Genomic DNA, 18,345 nt, shown 5'->3' on the forward strand with positions numbered 1-18,345 from the left:
AAGTAAAAGCCAAGCCGTATTTCATTAGCAGTGTTTTGAGCGCTGCGGTTTACATGAAAGGGAAAACAAAGCTGTGTCAAGTTACGTTTTGATGAAATGCTTGCCCGTCATGTGATTGAACAGTCAGTCAGATAATGCTGCTCTCTGATGTATTGCCTAACTTTTTGCCATTCAGATGGAATAAAACAAACGCACAGCTGGTTTTTCAAGTAGCGCATAACTTTGTTGTATTTCTGATGAAAGAACAGCAAATGCAGGGCCGTCGTGAATGTAGTACACAACTGTATGGTTCAGATGAAAGGAACAACTATTGTGGTGCCGTTTTGAATGCAGTACACAACTTTGGTATTCAGATGACAGAACAGCAAATGTAGAGCAGTTTTTCAATGCAGCGCATAACTTTGTTGTTCAGATGAAAGAAAAGTACACGCAGAGCCATTCTTGGTGAAAGGTTCAACTTCTGATCATTCAATGGAATAACAACAACCACAGAGCCATTGTTTGGGTTACAGTGTTCAATGCTTGCCACACATGTGCCAGGGAAGCAGAGTACAGGCGTTTTTCGTGGCAATGTTTAAATGCGGTTTTTAGGTGAAGGGATTACTGTTAGGGCCTATGAATGCACCCCACAGATGCATGACCCCCTGAGGTAGAAGCGTAATACAAACCATACTGCCTCCTCACTGTTCCACAGAATGGCACAATGGCCCAGCGCCTGGTGCATTTGGAGTGGTTTGGTAAGGTTTCTCAGCACTGGTTGGGGTGATTGTGACGTAGCCAGTATACAAACCTATGGACTAACAATTGGGGACATTAGTGTCTACCCAACACCTTTCCCCCCCCCACCTCCCTTGTACACCACTAGGGTCTTCTGGCTGGCAAGGAGACTGGCTCAACTTTTGCATTGCAGTGTGCGCCCCAATGTATAAATTAAGCACCAGGTCCAGTTCCGTCACTGACGAGTTGTGGTCCAGTCCAGCTGCTACACACTTGTCGCTTCTGGTAAGGTAAGTGTCTCTACTGCGCTGCAGATGTCTATGGCTGCGCTGCGAGACGCGAGGCAGCGTGTTCCAGTCTTGTTGGTTGTGCTGCACGGCGAGCTGGTTGCGCGATAATAATGTTCTTGTCTCTGTCTATGCAGATGCCGTTTTCTGGAATGCAGCTGATGCGTGAAGTCAACAGAGGTTGTCTGGCTCACAAACAGGAAGATTGCGGAGGATCGTAAAGGCACGATGCAAGTAAGCAGGTTTCTTGGTTAGGGCTCGGAGCGCGTGTGAAAAGTAAATGCTTCTTACAAAGTGCTTTCTTTTCCAGGAGTCCAGCGGCAGTGGAACAAAGCGACGGATGAAGACTGCTCCAAAGTCTGGTAAGTATACTCAGTTGGCTGAAAGTCCGATGAGTAGTTTGAATGCATAAGTCTTGCTGGAATGCATGCATCTAGCCAACGACTATCGTTGCACTGCCTCTGTGGAGATCAGGAAAAACGCTAAGCACAGGGTGTGGCCCAGGGCATGGTTTTATTGTCCTGGGCTGCACCCTGTAACACTAGACCCCCAGAGACACTGAGACATGGGCTGCCTGGGGGCCATATTGGATAACTGAGTCCTAACCTGGCGGCCATCTTTGAGGCCCAGATTCTGCAAAACTCGATCGGGTAGGACTGGTTGCTTTCCCTGGACCTTCAGGATACCCACTTCCATGTGCCAATTCATCAGAAGCACAGTAAGTAATTGAGGAGTGGTCCAACACCATTACCAGTTCAAGGTCCCGCCATTCGGTCTTTCCTCGGCTCCCAGGGTTTTCACCAAGCTGCTGGCAGTGGCAGCAGCTTGTCTCTGGAGGATAGGCTTTCATGTCTTTCCCTACCTGGACGACTGGTTCGTCTGAACTCGCTGCTCAGATCTAGAGCCAGAGAACCTGATATGCACATGCACAGCTTGGTTTTCCCTGACCTTCTTAGGTTTCGCCATCCCAGTCTCTCCGATTCATCTAGGCAGTCTTGGACATTCCCCTGGGCAGGGCTTTCCCACCTGAGAATCGCGTGTGAAACATCTTTTAGATGGTCAACCACAGGAACAAGTCTGTACCATGGCTTTCCTGCGCCTTCTGGGTCTCATGGCCTTCTACAACCTTGTGGTGCCGGAGGCATGACTGTGCATGAGATTGCTTCAGTGGCTTCTCCATTGCCAATGGTCGCAATTCCAGGGCCACATGTTGGACCTTCTACAGGTCTCCAACTAGGCAGCTCAGTATCTCACGTGGTTGGCCGATCGAGACAACTTGCTGAGAGGCACGTTGCTTTGCCAACCTTGGCCCCAGGTGGTCATCGGCGCATCTTTGACTAGCTGGGGCACTCACCTGTCAGACCTAACAGTGAGCAGTCTGTGGTCTCCCTTGGAGTCTCAGGAACACATCAACTTGCTGAAGTTGAGGGTGATCCAGCCGGACCTGTTCACTTTCCTCCCCACTCTGCAACGCAAGACTGTGCCGATCCAGATGCACAACACAGTGGCCAGACACTACCGCAATAAACAAGGGGGTGTGGGGCAGAGAAGCAATGTGACTGTGGTTGTGGTCTCTGGAGAACAGTGTCTCTCCGACGGTGGCCTGTATCGCCGGACGAGAGAATGTCACAGTGTATGCCTTGAGCAGACAGACTTTGTCCTCCATGAATAGGAGCTCTGTCAGGGTTTTTTGGAGATCATCTCCCTGTTGGGGACTCCTTAGGTGGATCTCTTCGGTTCCAGTGCCAACAGGAAGTGCGAGTTGTTCTGCTCTAGGGAATGTCCTCATCAGGGAACTCTGGGGGACGCACTGACAGTTGAGTGGACGTTCGACCTCCTTTACGCATTCCCGCTGATCCCTTTCATTCTGTGGGTTCTCAGGAGGCTGCGCCTGTTGGGAACCACGTTGATTCTGATCAATCCGGGCTAGGCTCGGAGAACGTGGTATCAGAAGTTGCTGGACGTGTCCATCTGCTCTCCCGGATGCCTCCCGAGGAGAGCAGACTTGCTCTCCCAATCGGAGCAGCAGGTCCTCCACCCGAACCTCTGCAGCCTGAACCTTCATGCTTGGCTACTGAGAGGCTGAGATACAAGGAGTGTGATGTACTCAATGTGCTTCTTTCAGCTCTGAGGCCCGAAACAAAATACATTTATGCCTGCAGATGGTGTAAATTTTCCGATCTGGTGCCTGGAGAGAGGCCCCAATACTTTCTCCTGTCCTCTGTCCCCTGTGTTGGATTTTCCGCTTTCCTTGGCCCAAGTGGGCCTGCAGATTGGCACTGTGAAGGGTTACCTCACCGCTCTTTCATTGTTAAGAGGTCCCCAGAAAAGGGCTTCTTTTCACAATCCTCAGTTATTCAGTTCTTGATGGTTTGTGTAACCAGTTTCCACCCTGCCAGCGTGGGATTTGAATTTACTTTTAGCATTTCTTTAAGGGGCGCTCCATTTGAATCCCTTCATTCCTGTTCTATTAGATTGCTTGCCCTTAAGGTGATTTTCCTGTTTGCCATAGCTCCCGCGAGATGGGTGAGTGAGCTCCAGTCGTTTTCTGTTTTACCTCTCTACTTGTTTTTTTTCAAAGAGAAAGTAACATTGAGAGCGAGACTTTCCTTTCCGCCAAAGGTGGTCTCGGATTTCCATCTCTCTCAGAAGATCCATCTTCCTGTGTTTTTTCCTCTGCCTCATCCTTCCAAGGCAGAGGAACGATTCCTGGTACGGGTCCTTTAAGTTCTACGTTTCTCATACTAGAGAGGCTAGGAAAGATGACCAGCTTTCTGTTGGTTACGCTGGGCAGGGCTGTGACCAACAGTCCCTGTCCAGGTGGATCTTTCTCTGCATCTCAGAATGCTACGATCTGGCTGATAAGGATGTGCTTGAAGGTCTCGCAGCTCATTCTACCAGGGGAGTGGCTGTCACCTCTGCCCTGCAGAGGGGAGTGCCAGTCTTGAATATTTGCCAGGAACAGCAACGTGGGCGTCTTTGCACAAGTTTGCTAAGCATTACTTCTTGGATTCCCTTGCGGGCCAGGATACCCGTTTTGGTAGGGCAGTCCTCCAGAGTTTTCTGGTTTAAGTGCTGTTCTTGCTCGCTCCCTCCTCTACATACTGCTTTGGGAGTCTATTATAGGTGAGGAATCCGTGGGAGGAAAGAATCCATTAGAAGAACATATTACTTGCCTCTCTGTAATGTTCTTTCGGATATAAGTTCCTCCCATGGCTTCCTCTTCGCCCTCCCTACTTGCCTCTCTTTGCGGGAAGCTAGTACACCATCCGATCTTTGGTTACACAACTTCAGAGTGCTAGAGAAAAAGGGTGGACAGCTGATGCACAGAATATGCTTCTGCAAATTGACAGATTTGCTTCGACCCTTGACATTCTGTTGAGAACCTTTTCTCTTTGTCTTTACTTCTTTGCTTTGTGTTTCTCTAAATATTCCTTTCTTTCGAAACTTTGTCTTTTCTACATAGTTTTCACGTTCCTGCTATTTCTTTATTGCTTTTTCATATGCCTTACTTTCTTTCTCCCAGCCTGTCAACGTCGCTCTGTCTGCCTCTTACTTTTTACCTATTTTAGTCTGGTTCTCTTAAAAACTTTTGGTTTTCTTATGTCTCTTTCTCATTGTTCTTCTCAATTCTTGCCATCGTGTCTCCCCCCCCCTCTTTTTGTTTGCTGACCCCCTTAAAAGTATGGGCCTGACACAGAGTTTAGTGGAAAAGGTATAAAGGCAGCTGTGTTATCAAATACTGCCGATTTTGTAGTCCCCTCCATTCAGCGTTGAGCTTAATACCGCTGGTGGTATACAATGAGAATATCGATGACGGTATTCCAGGTGGACTCTCAGAAGAATGTCTGACTGTTTTTACCTCCATCTCAGAGTGTAGTCAAAAATTCCAAAGTGGTGCCTACTTGTTTAACTTTTGTTGTTTTACTGTGCAGAAGGGTGCTTCCCTTAAGTACAGTATGAAAGGTTTTGAGAATGGGCCATGCATGATAAGGGGGTGAAAAGGTTGGCATCTCCGATGCAATGCTCAGCACTTTACCCTTAATGCATAAAACTGACAAAATGTGCATTCAAAGAAAATGCACAGTAGCCGTATAGACCACCACTCTACATTATCCACTTTCACCATCACAAAGAAGTTTGGAATAGCTAAAAGAAAAAATACATTTCATGGCTACCACTAACGGAAGTGGTATTTCTGAAATACTGCCTCTGCCAGTGGTAAACTTTTTTTTTTTTTTTTTTTTTACATTTTCGGAAACTGATAACTTCCTCGTGTGGTATAACTCTTTTCCTTCTTTCTTCTCATTTAACACCTGTTCCTTTCTTTCCCTGGATACTTCTAATTATTTTTCTTTTGCTCCCTAGTTCGTTCTCCCCAACTTGTTTTCACTGTTACCTTGTTTCTTTTACTTTCAACGCCTCTTGTCCTCCGTGTCTTTTTTTTTTTTACTGTTATGCAGTGTGTGTTTTTCTAATGCCCACGTGTCTGTCCGTCTGAATCTCTTTCCTTTTTCACTTTTAATCTTCTTCCTTTTTCTTCATTCCCACGCCACCACCGTGTTTTTTTTTTGGTTCCTTGTATTTCTTTTGTGTGTGTCCAATTTCTCCTTAACCATATTTTCCCTTTATTCTAATAGTTCTTTTTCTTGCTTTTTCTCTTTCTCACTTGCTGCCACCGCGCTCCGCTGTTCTTCGTTGCGGGGATGCTGAAGGGGGGATCCTGGCGCACTGCGAGAAGTATAATGCGCAGTGTCGGTAATGCTAAACTATCCATTAATATGTTTTCGTGCCTCAGCTGGGAAGGTTGCAGCCGCTCACTGCGCGCCCCCAGCTTGGCTACGTTTCTTCTCCGCGATGCGTGCACGCATAGGCGGGTCAGGAAATTGCCCCCCGCTTGCATTCCCCCGCGGGCAGCCGGTCTCCATCTCCTCCCGACAAAATATGTGCCAGTCTTGCCGAAATTCCACTTCTGTCAGTTAAGGGCTGGATCGATGAGGGAATAGCCGTGCCGGCCTTCTCAGCTGCTTCCCGCGCTGGCCCTGGCAGGAAGCCGGCCATCCCGCTGCTCGCAGCGAGCACGAGTGTTTGTGGAGCTGAGAGAACACATGCCAATAGCAATTTAGCTGCATTGGGAGCAGGTACCTGCTCTGCACGGACAGCAGGTCCCTGGGGAAGCATGTGTTGCTCTGTGCATCTGTGTGCCCACATAGAGCGTGTGCCTTTATGGCCGGCATTGCCTGTCTTTTAATTGTCATCAGACCACCGTTGCCTGTATTATGTATGTGCGTAGGGCCCCCTCTTCCAGACTCCTGTATATGTAGACTGCCTGTCTCCGCTATGTGGATATTACCACTTATGCATCTCTACGGCTTGGGTCATGTATAGCTTCATAAAGCTTCCACGACCTCTCGCCTTTACCTGCTCTTACTCCTCAACTTGCAATATACACGGACCTACCTCATTGACTCTTTTATATGTTGAGAGGGCCTCGTGTACCTGGATTTCATGTCTAGAGGATGGGCGGCCTTTTCTGCTGATCTCCTTTATACTTGTGGGGCCTCATCTGTCCATTTATCTAAATGTGTATGCTGCCTCCTCTGTTGTGTCAATATTGCCTCGTGGGCATCTATACTGCGTGCGCCATGCACGTCGTCATAGAGCTTCCACGACCTCTCTCCTTTGCATGCTCGTATGCCCCCCACTTATATTTGATGTGGACATCAGTGGCTCCTTTATATGTTGATAGTGGCTCGTGAACCTCTGCGTATTTCATGTCTATGGTATGGCCTTTGCTGCTGGTCCCCCTTACACTTGTAGGGTATCATTTATCTATTTATCTAAATATTTCTAGGGCCACCTGTACTATTCCCTTCTCGGTCTTTCTCTTTTATGCGTATTTGGCTTCCACTACCTGTGTCTTTATGTAGACCAATTAATCCTAAAACTGCCCTCTGCATGTTGCCAAGTCCTACCCGAAGTGTCATTTATAAACCTATTTAAGTTATACTTCCTATTCTTTTTTGTTTCGTTTATTAAGTTTCTTCTGGCTCTCCTTTCTAGGTCTGGGCGTTTCTCAGTCCCATTATTTTTCTAGGCCCTCCACTGTCATTCTTTCATAACTTTGCAGTGTCTCATCCCCGTCTCTCTTATACTGGCACGACCATTACTAACTGTCTCCATTTCATCTTTATCAGAACCTTCTCGACTGACCCCTTTGTTGCTTCTCTCGTGCATGCTCCCATCCTGGCTCTTTTATATCTTAGATTCTGTTAATGTGCTTTAATACTGCCCCAAATTCACACCGCAGTAGTTTCAGAGAGCTGATGCTTGTCTAGGGGGTGGGGTACTCCAGGCACTCAACTCCTCTTTTCGGTTTATATGACCTCGTATGTTCAGGTCATTTATATTTTTAATTCCTCCACTTCGTAGCTTTTTTATTTGTGTTTATTGATTTATTTTTTGGAGACAGCAACTAATAACTGCCACTTTTCATGTGTTTTGTTTGTGTTTATTATAGCAGCACTATGTTAAGGTGATTTATACCACGCACCGCTGCCATTTGCATGGTCCCCAGGCGCTCATGATTACATTCAGCTGCTGCAGTGAAAGAAAGTGGAATCTTAGACAGTTGCACTAAGCAGAGCGATCATCATTGCTCCAGGGATATGTGCTGGAGCCCTAAGCCCTTAAGGGGATGCAAAGCCCCTCAACACCTGCCTACGGGATGATAGATTGGTGGCCTTGAGATCATGCTCAGGTGGAGGTGGACTTCAATTTTGAAGTTTCCAACTGATGCTGTGCCCAGTGTCTTCTCTCCTGGCTGACCTCTTCCTGCCAGTTTTCTTTTGGGGTAGGTACTCCTGTGCAGACGGAACACAACCGTTTGCACATCACAATCTGTAGTGGTCTTATATACAACTCTGCGCACAATGTTGATTTAAGGGAGGGTTTATTGTGCATGAGAAAAATCAGCAGTAAGGAGGTTAACAGTAAACTGCCAATTAAAGTCCCCTTTGGAGTGCCCTGCTCTTTCTTCACTGCCAGTATGCACTGTCCTTGGCTAGGGTCTCTTAAAGGTCTACTGCTGCTGCTCATCAAAGCCCAAGCTTTTGGGCAGGAGGAGCGTCTGCACTGCACGCACGCCGCTCAACACTCTGACTCTCTCTACACACTCCTTCTGAAACGTCTTCCTGGTCAATGGTTTCCTCTTTGAATGTGTTAAAATGAGGCATCGTGGGGAACCCTTAAATGTGCACATAAGGGACGTAGGGCCGCGTTACAAGTTGGGAGGTATTCCTGCAGTAAATCCGCCAGAATACCACCCAATGCAATTACTGTTACTGCCACTGGTCTGGCGGTATTACTACCGGATTACAAGTGGCAGTGTTAAATCCCCATGTTTATTAGTCCATAGTACTCAATGGGGGCATTTTCGGCACAATTACTGCAGTGGTAATTCTGCCAAAAAAGGGGGCGGAAAGTTGGCAGATTTACCTCTAGCTCATAGCTGGAGTTGAATCCTCGAACTTTCCACCCAACTCGTAGTTGGGCATTGCTGTGATGCGGCGGCCACAGTATTAGTGCTGCATTTCTACCGCACCACTCAACTCGTAAGGAGGCCCTTTCATCCTTATTTCTGGAGTTACCGCTCGTTAAACGAAAAAGCTGAAGGGCTGATGATTTTCCAAGTCTGCAAGTGGAGGGACACGACGACTAGAACTAATGAAGTACTACCGTCACGCCTGGATACAAACGAAGAAGAGCAAGTGTGTTTATTTTGTTGTGATGCAGTAAGATACAAGTTGTTTGGTGGAACGGGGAAATGCGGTGATGTCCCCCATTTCACCATCTTTTACCATCACTTGAGGCCAGGACTGCTTGTAGAGATTTTCTTTTTTCCTTCTTTCTTGAAAAGTTTCTCTGTTTATTGTATTGATATCGAGCCATTTTTCCAAATTTGATCGGTTTCTTCGGTGCAGGAGTGTTTGCATCTTCACTACACAAGGAAAAATGGCAAAGCCTTGTGAAAGAACTTTCTTCCTACCCCAGCGTGCATCTTTACAGATCCCGATCCATTACTTTGGGATCAGACAGCGCACATAATGAACATTGTAAAACTGTGCTCCTGTCTGCTGTTGCAGAGTGCTTTGCAATAGTACAAAATAGGCCAAAAGTTCAAAATATTCCTTTTTATTTCTATCTTTCAGTCAGGTTATCTCATTGGTGCTCAATCGTTCTTGCCTTTGGCCTTTTCGCAGGGAGGTTTCAGTCACACTGCTCCCCCACTTGCCATAACTCGTGGGCCGATACTTTCTGTTCCTCCAGCTCTTTCATTGCTGCTTGCTTGGATTGATTTTCCTGGTTCATATCTTTATGCCATATTTTAGCCCGAACAATGGTTTTAGTAATTTTCGGTTTCTTTTGGGAATTCTTCTGGGAACTCTCACAGTATACGTTTCTCTCATACACAGCTCTCGATAAACTTGCATTGTTATAGATGCCTTCCTCCCACAGATTCCTCATCTTAGATGTGTAGTTTCCAATGTAAGTCTTGATTAAGACATTTTTACGGTCACTGAGGTACACTGCTGCTCCACATCAATTCATTTTATCTCCATTGTCACATCTGGAGTCATAGACACTGTCATGGGTAATCTATATCTAGCCTGCAGCCCCCCATAACCTTATATCCCTTTGTGTGCTCAACATGCTGCTTCAAGAATGCTGTGGTGAACCATGACATGAAGGTGTCCATGTCTCTTGTCAATCCATGCACACCTCAAGGCACTCTGGGAGTTTGCAGCAAAGCCTTTCACCACCCTCCATAAAGGTTGGAAGAGAACACCTTTTCAGTATTTGGCTTTGGAGCCTTATGCAAATAAATATTGATTCCACCGTGTGGCCTTATTCATAATAGCTTATATATAAATTATAATTCATAGGCACGGGTATCCCTGCCAGATATCCCGTGGAGTATCCCCTGGCATGGTGAGCTAAGAGGACAAATATTGTGCACAATAGCTAGTTCAAGGAAGTGAAAAAGACTGTTGTATATTTTGGTCAGAAACAAATGGTGTATATAAAGCTTATAACATATAGTAAAAACATCATAAATCAACAACAGTTCATGTGTGTAACAAATATACAGCATATAGATTTTCATAGAGAGCTTTTAGCACAAGTTTCGTGAGCTTATAAAGCAAGTGAGTAGCAAAACCACGTAGTCTATGGTTGACACACAATGCAAGTCTCCTGAGTTGGAGACTCCATTGTTCAGAAGTTTGTTCGCCTAGCTTGGGGTCTGCCTAAAATGAAGACATCAATGTCATAAAGTCCATTATCCTAGGTTAGTGTCTGGTTTCGGAGCCTTCATCCTCTGAGACACAGTTTGCAGAGAGATAGGCTTAGAAGCCTGGTTGCATGAAGGTAATAGCAAGGATATGTATAGGAAATGCCACAAGAGATCGCACTCCTCCGGCAACTCTTCAAAGTGGCACTGTTCTTCCTTGTCCTGCATAAAATTACATGGCCACCACCTATTCGGGAATGATGAGTCTTCAGAAGAATTGCCATCTACCAAGGAGCAGGTATTTCCCCCCATCAGCCACACGAGCCTAAGATTCTTAGCGCAAAATTCATTATATTTTTGCAAAGGCGGTTTTGGCCTTTGTGCCGGTGGAGGAGACTGGGCCTACTGGGCCTTCTGAGGCCAGCAGAGGCACCTCTGGAGGCTTGGATATGGCCTCAGTTGTGGCACCCACTCCCATCAAACACTGCTTGGTTCGCCCTTCAGGAACCGAGGCCCCTGTGCAGGGGTCTTCAGCTTCTGTGCGGACTGCTGATGATACCTCACTGAACTTTGCTCCTTTTTCCAGTACCACGTTTTTCACTAAAAAGGGTCAGATCTTCAATGTTGGTGATCCCGTCCCTTGAGGGTTGGAACCCATGGTCTCTGGTAATGGCGAGGACTATCATGAAGAGTTTTATGGTCTGGATGAAGCCTAACGTCTTTGGCCTCTGACTTGATGCCAGAGGATTGGAAAACACACCCAATCACAACTTTATTCAGGTGTTGGCCTGTGGAAGGCCCAACATCTCCCTTAAAAAAAATTGCGATCGCTGGGCAGACACGGGGCTATCTGTTCCATCTTTTGCCTAAGGCCTAGTATGACCTGATCGGCATACTGGACCATTGTCATCTGAGCGAGACACTTCTGTTCAATGCTGTTGTTGCTGACCACATTTAGGCAGTATGGTTGTAACCTGTTTCAGGCCAGCTGTGTACAGGGATCTTGTAAAGAAGCCTCACCCTACTCCATGGATCGTTGCTTTTCTACAATGCCTGACAGACTGGTGGTCCCGGGTCCCACTGTAGGGGCCATTCTTGCTCCTGACAGTGAGAGGAAAAAGCTTGATGCCCTGGGTCACAAGATCGTCATATTGGGCAGTCTGGCTTTGCAGGGTTTTAACCTGGCCAACTACTGCCCTCTACTCTGTGAAGTGTTCTCTCGAGGCTGCTGAAAATTATCCTTTACCTGAGATGAAGGCAGCCTTCATCAAGTTGATATCCGATATTCAAGAGTTGGCTCGCAAAATCCTGCAATCAGGCTTGGACATGGCATGTTTTGAGTCCTGTTCCATGAGCTCCGAAGCAGTGCATAGGAGGCTCTTGTGGCAGATTGCGTTGTTTGTTACCCGGAACATTGAGACAAAATTTCTAAACGTGCCTTTTCAAGAACACTTGTTTGGCTCCAAAGCTAACGAGTGACTGGAGAAATTCAAGGAATTTCAATTCACAGCACAATCACCAGGCTTAGCCATTCAGCAGCCAACAACCTCCTCTATCTTTTTCTTTCTTTGTCCACTATGGCAGGGAAAAGGCACCCTGGGGAGAATTGACTCTGAGGCATTTCTCCCCTCCCAAAGCAGAGGTAGCGGGGTTCCTAGAGGCAGTGTTTCTGCCTCCACACTTCCCTGTTCCAACCTTAGTCGAAAATCCCATTAGGGCTAACTTCGCCCATTCCTCTTTGGCAAAATGATGCTCTCCCTGTGCGTCAAGGTGTAGCATCTCGCCACCTCAGACGCCTGGGCCTTGTTGTGTCACAGGGTTACATACTCCCTTTACTCCACTGCCCCTTAATCTACCCCCTTCCATCCTTCTGCTCCCCTGCATGCTGTCCTTCTGGAGGATATATGCCCTGGTGAAGTCTACAATAGAGTTTGTGCCCACCTCGGAGGGCAAAAAGGGTTGATAATTCCTTTATTTTCTTAATGCTGAAGGAGGAAGGGACCCCACGTACCATCATGGATCTGTGGCGTATTGACTATGTAAGGGCAGATTCAGATGGTCACCCTGTCGCTGATCCTTCAGGCCCTCGAATTGCATGATTGGCTCATGCCACTGGACCTTCAGGATGCCTACGTCCATGTGTCTGTATGTATGTCTGAAACACATGAAGTACTTGCAGTTAGAAACAACAATTGGGCTCCTGGTCGGGAACCTATTCTACCCAGGAGGGTTGTGTAGGGAACAAAAATTACAGTTGAATAGTTCCAACTTTGCTCAAAATATACTCCTAATCCTTATCAACCTCTCATTGTACAGAGAAAAGGAAACTCTCTCTCAGGCTCTTTTTTCGAAACCAATCTTGTTTTTGATATGTTCAAAATAGTATAAATCAACATAAAATATATTTTTAAGAGAGATGACATCACACGGTGCTAAACCGAAAATACAGACAAGAATATTTACAACACACGAAGCCAAAACATTTTTTGGCACACCTGCCAATTTGTGTGTGTAAGACAAGCTCGATATCAATCGTGGTCTTTCAAACGAAATCACATATTGTAGTGTACATCTCAACAATTCAACATTATAACATCACATGGGGATATTGAAGACAAAAAATTCTATTTGTATCAAACAGTGTTACTGCACTGTAATTAGGGGTAATGCATTATAATGCAGGTGTGCCAAAAAATGTTTTGGCTTCGTGTGTTGTAAATATTCTTGTCTGTATTTTCGGTTTAGCACCATGTGATGTCATATCTCTTAAAAATATATTTTATGTTGATTTATACTATTTTGAACATATAAAAAACAAGATTGGTTTCGAAAAAAAGAGCATGAGAGAGTGTTTCCTTTTCTCTATACATGCAGAGTTTGATGAGGATTAGGAGTATATTTTGAGCAAAGTTGATTTTGGACCTATTCAACTGTAATTTTTGTACTTGTAGTTAGTGCTTGGTGAAACCCACTAAAAGTTTGCGTTCCTGCCTTTCAGCCAAGCAGACAAGCCCTGAATTTAAGTCTGGTAAGTAGCTATTTGCTTATTAGAAAACCTCTTTTACCAGCTTGAAAAAAAGATAGGTTGCAGTTATTTCGCACGTACGTTTCTAGCTTTTGTACATGACCACGTTTAGGCTTTGCATGTATGTGCAACAGAAATATGTGTCACTTGAATTGCTGCAGAGGTGTACAGAAATTGCAGGTTCTTTGTTTTGAGAAGTTCATTCTGTGCCTCGGTATCTTTACACCTCAAGCCCTGCATTTCCCCTCTCCATGGAATCACAGGCACGCTTAGATATGGGATGGCCTTGTTGTGCTCATCAAGCAGTTGCTGCTCAATTACCCGGGCAAGGCGACCAAAGGTCCAGGTACGGTGCTCCTCCAGTGAAACGTGTGTGGTTGCTTTCTCAATGTACATGAATTAAGGTTCCCATAGCTCCCTTGCCAGGGTACATGAGCTGCTACTTTTAATTAAGCTGCATCTTTTTGGGACTGAAGTAAGACTGAGTTGTATATGGTTGGCCCCTTTCTGTATATTCACAAAAGACTATGGATTGGAAAGTTGCCCTGTTGAATTTCCAATGGTTAGGCTGAATTTAAAACTTTATAACCAAAGCTTTTTAGTGTATACAACGCAAGTCGCAACATACGTAAGATAGCACAGTGAAGACACCTGCTGCACAGATTTGTAAGCAAATATAGGTCACAATTTCCCAGGAGCGGGAATAGTGGGAGTGGCCTTGAGCGGCCCAACAACCACTGGGAGAGAGGGGAGAGTAACAAAATATATTGTCATTGTGATGCATAATATGCTTGTTAAAAATGTTGTATTGCTACCATCCTGCCTTGTTAAAAAATAAACATATTTAAAAAAAAATATAGGTCACAGTTTCCAATCCCAGCAAGACCTCTCAATATGCCTCCTGGAGGGACATTTGTTTAACCTTCTAGTTCGTATCCTACCAAGGTAAGTTTATCACCCCAAGTTGTGCGCTCTGAGGCCCACGGGCCTGTGGCGCGTCATAGAAATTAAAATAAAGTTATGTAAAATCATTGTCTTGTGGCTTCCCCACTTTCCTAAATAGATCCATACATGAGAAATCGGTTCTATGTGATATTTCCGCATATTTTGTGCATCCCTCAATATGCAGAAACATGACATTACATGACTCCCAAATCCCCCCCCCCCCCACAAATCTGATCCCCCCCCTCCCCCTGACCTCAATTAGAAAGGTTTTTTGTAAATAGGGTGTTTCCTCCAGTGGTCAAAGTGTGCAAAAAGTAGTGGATCTATGTTCCCTGCTGGCCTACCCCCACTCCTCACAAACCCTATAGCCACGCCGCCTCCCAAGTGCAGTCCAATTCCGAAACAAACACACCTGCTGTTTAGGAATGTTCAGCAAGTTTCAGCGTCTTCCTTCACTTTTATTTCAAAACTAAACCATTCCGGGGCGGGTTTCTTTCTTTTTAAAATAAAAGTATAGGAACAGTAAAACCGTTTCTTTTGTTTGTTTTATTTTTTTTAAGTAGAGGAGCACCGCTCCCGCCCACTTCGAACACTGATTTCACTCCTCCAGGCCCCTTTCCTCCGACTCCACCCCGTTCCCCTCCATAAGCCTTTCTTCATTGCACCTCCCACCACAGACACTAGCTGGCAGGCAGACGCACTCTCTCTTTCTCTCTCTCTCTTTCTCTCTCTCACTCTCTCTCTTACATTTACCTGCTGCCCGCCACCCTCCCACATATTACTCTCACACACACACAAAACATTCACAAAACACTTACCTCGGGCACCCACGGCTCCCCTCTTCCGGTCCAGATGCGCCTGTCGGCCCCTGCGCCACTTGTGTGCATCACAGGTGCTGACAGTTGGATTTAGGAAGACCGTTCTCCGAGCTGTCTTTCTGAATCGTTCTTTTAAGAAATTGATTTTATTAAATATATCTCCTACATAGAAATTAAAATAATTTCCAATGATTTCTCTATGAATCAGTCTCATGACGGAACAATAAGCGAATTTCGCGCAAGTAAACCCTTGTATACATTACAAAAAGTCACCCCAGTGGCTGCTTGTTTGCCAGTGGTGTGTTTCAAGGCAACATTTTGCAAGTTCTGAAATGTTTTCTAGGGGACCTCCAGCGGCGGGGATACAGATACAAAGTGCTAAGTGGAGAGATTGTTCAGCATCCTAGGCCTTGGTTGATAGTCTTGGATGCCTCCATGAAAGGATAGGGTGCTGACAGGAGCGATCTGTCGGTGAGCAGATTGAGGGCCCCCATCAAGGCAAGTGAATATCTCACATATGAAATCTTCCACTTATCAGAATAAAAAATGCTCTAGAGTACAAAGACGACAGTTGTGATTGTGGTTCGGCTTATTACAAGTGAAAGGGCAACTTGCCGACTGATTGTTTCTTACAATGCTGCTGTTCTTCACTGCGTGGGATATTTAAAACTAAAAAGGCAAAAATTAGAGCTAAAGATACATTGCAAATAGTAAATGTACTCCTGGCAGTGAAAAGCTTCCCCTGTATGCACCCTTCTCACTGACCCAAAGTGTGTCTAGAGTGACAATCGGCCATTATTTAAAAAATGGGCGACTTTGTACCATTGGGTAAATGGCCATGATGTCCATAGCGTGTGCCTTTTGACTACAACATGATCCTTGGATTGGTGGGCATGTCTTTTTTTTTTTTTTGAAGGATTCATGGGCTTGACTCTTTTTACTTCAACGTGGTCTTTATGACTAATTTAGGCCTATTATTAATAGAGGCCACTGAGACACAAGCCTGACTCCCGATGCAGGATAAAAATAATATTGGGCCATGATAAAGTATATAAATGTGTGAAACAGGTGTTGGGCAGTATTATGTGTAGGTATTTTTCTTTAATTCGGGGAAAACGATCTGTGTTTTCTACACCCAAAGCATTTGATGCATGCTTGTATAATAAGGGGAAACCAATCATTGGTGACCAGTATTCTTTCACTGTGACCTGATTTCATTCTACTGGAACAGTAGTGATTACACGTGCAGAGTATAGACAATGCAATGTAATAAGTATGCTGTCTAAAGCAGTTTTGAGCTGTGGCAATATCTTATTTGTCTCCCCTTGTTCTTTTTCTCAAATTTTTCTTGATGATAAGACTCTCCCAAGAAGTCAAAACAGAGTGCAAAATTGGATGAACTCCTGGAGAAAATAGCTCATGAGAAGGATGAAGATGAGTAGTCTCAGGTCGACGTTTCATGGTAGGTGCTGCCTTTAACCCAGCAGGGAAAATCATGTTCTCTTACCTTTGCCGCAGGGCAGATAGCATGCTTTGGGGCAGTCTATAGGATACAAGCACCAGGATCCCTCCATTAGTATGATTTTTGAATTGTACAATGCACTCTTTACTGGTGCATATATTATACATTTTCCATTGCTAAGAAAGGAAAGGCGTTTAAGAATTGGTGTATTTGGACATTGTGGTTGGGTTTAAAAAAATGTTTTTAAGGATATCGGTGTTTCATTTAGCTTATAGAAATCAGCAAAGGGTGGAACAATCACTTTCTTCATTTCACATAATTTGTGCCATGCAAGGTATGTAAAAGTATAGTTTGTGGTTACTTTAGAATATTCCCACCTGTCAGGTTGGGAACCCCCAAAGCTCTATTTAACTTACAATTCATTTAATTTACATAGATCCTGCACCAGCAGGCTGCTGCCCCTGTAAGAGCCATTGTGACACACCCAGTGCTGACAGTTGTCACAGATTGTTAATGACTCCAATCAAGCATTCCCACTAAGTCAGTGCCTTGTCTGGGATTGCTCAAGCGAAGCCCTTATTTATATATTTTTATGACAAGTTTTAATCTGGATGATGAACCCTTGTATAACGCCCCTCTTAGAATCTCCCTGCCCCCACTGAGCCAAGAAGTAGGTTTGCTTTGCAAATTAAAAAGGTTTATTTGAAAAATTAAACAATAGATATATCACACTTTTATAATGAATTAATATTTGATATCACACAGACATATGACAGTGATCAACAATGGATGATGTTATACTAGCACACTGGTTTAATTACTTAGGAGGAGTATAGAGGATAAGGTAGCTGAGAATGCTTTATGGTTTCAAGGAGATGCAAAGATGAATAAAAGGCAGTACAGAAATAAACTTGATATGATATCAGCAAAAGATGATATGATCACTTTTTCTCTGACAATTCACTCCCCCCCCTATGCAATGTAAGGAGATGGAAGTAACACACACAGGCCCTCATTACGACCCTGGCGGTAAGGGGTTTACGCCAGCGTTAGCTGCGCCGACCCCTTACCGCCAATTCCGAGTTCCCAGAGCGCCATGGTCACTTTTCCGCCCGCTTTTTGCGGGCGTAAAAATCCATGGCGCTATGGGACCTTGGTGTTAATTACGCCACCGTAATGTACGGTGGCGTAATTAACGCCTTCCCCACTCCCATTGAGCCCTATGGGGCCGAAATGGGAATGGGGAAGGGTAAATGGGTCAATGGGGACTTACCGCCCCGCCGACCTCGGAATGGGGCGGTAAATCCGCCATCCGCCATGGCGTAAACGGACTTTACGCCATGGCGGAAAAGTCCGTCGATGGCGGAAAAAATCCGCCAGGGTCGTAATGAGGGCCACAGTCTTCAGGAATACAATCACAGTACAATACGAATTCAGTTCCCCCTAGCAAGTTTATAGCACCAGGGATGATTTTGAAACACAGGCGAAAGACTTTCAGGTGATTTGCAAAGGAGTGACATATGCTAAAATTGATTTTAATTCCCTCTAGAGGTTCAGGGTGAGTGAGAGATACTTTAAATCAGTTCAGGTCCACACTAACAATGATTAATGAGGGATTATCAGGTTGAAAACGGATTTCAGTAATGGAAGCAAAGGACGGATCTTTCTACACATGGTTGAAATGAAGCAAAATGTGAAATCGCGGCACTTTTTTTCGAGTGCGTCGAGCGCAATTACGGAGGCGCTATAGGGAGTAGCAAGTCGGTTTAGAGCTTGTTGGAAAGCTGCGAATCTTAGCT

The 18,345-nt window shown here is 45.1% G+C and overlaps 1 protein-coding gene across 2 annotated transcripts in view; it reads left to right on the forward strand.

Moving 5' to 3' along the window:
• RBM19 (RNA binding motif protein 19) overlaps nucleotides 1-18,345 on the forward strand; it is a 1,396,549-nt gene that overhangs the window by 1,176,520 nt on the left and 201,684 nt on the right. For both annotated transcript variants that reach the window (XM_069619226.1, XM_069619227.1), the window contains exon 24: nucleotides 16,444-16,546. In XM_069619226.1, coding sequence (XP_069475327.1) covers nucleotides 16,444-16,526 — 83 coding nt within the window. In that variant the 3' untranslated portion in view covers nucleotides 16,527-16,546. The remainder of the gene's footprint in view (nucleotides 1-16,443; nucleotides 16,547-18,345) is intronic.

This window comes from Ambystoma mexicanum, chromosome 10, assembly GCF_040938575.1.
Source record: "Ambystoma mexicanum isolate Mex_15411 chromosome 10, UKY_AmexF1_1, whole genome shotgun sequence".
Taxonomy (NCBI): domain Eukaryota; kingdom Metazoa; phylum Chordata; class Amphibia; order Caudata; family Ambystomatidae; genus Ambystoma; species Ambystoma mexicanum.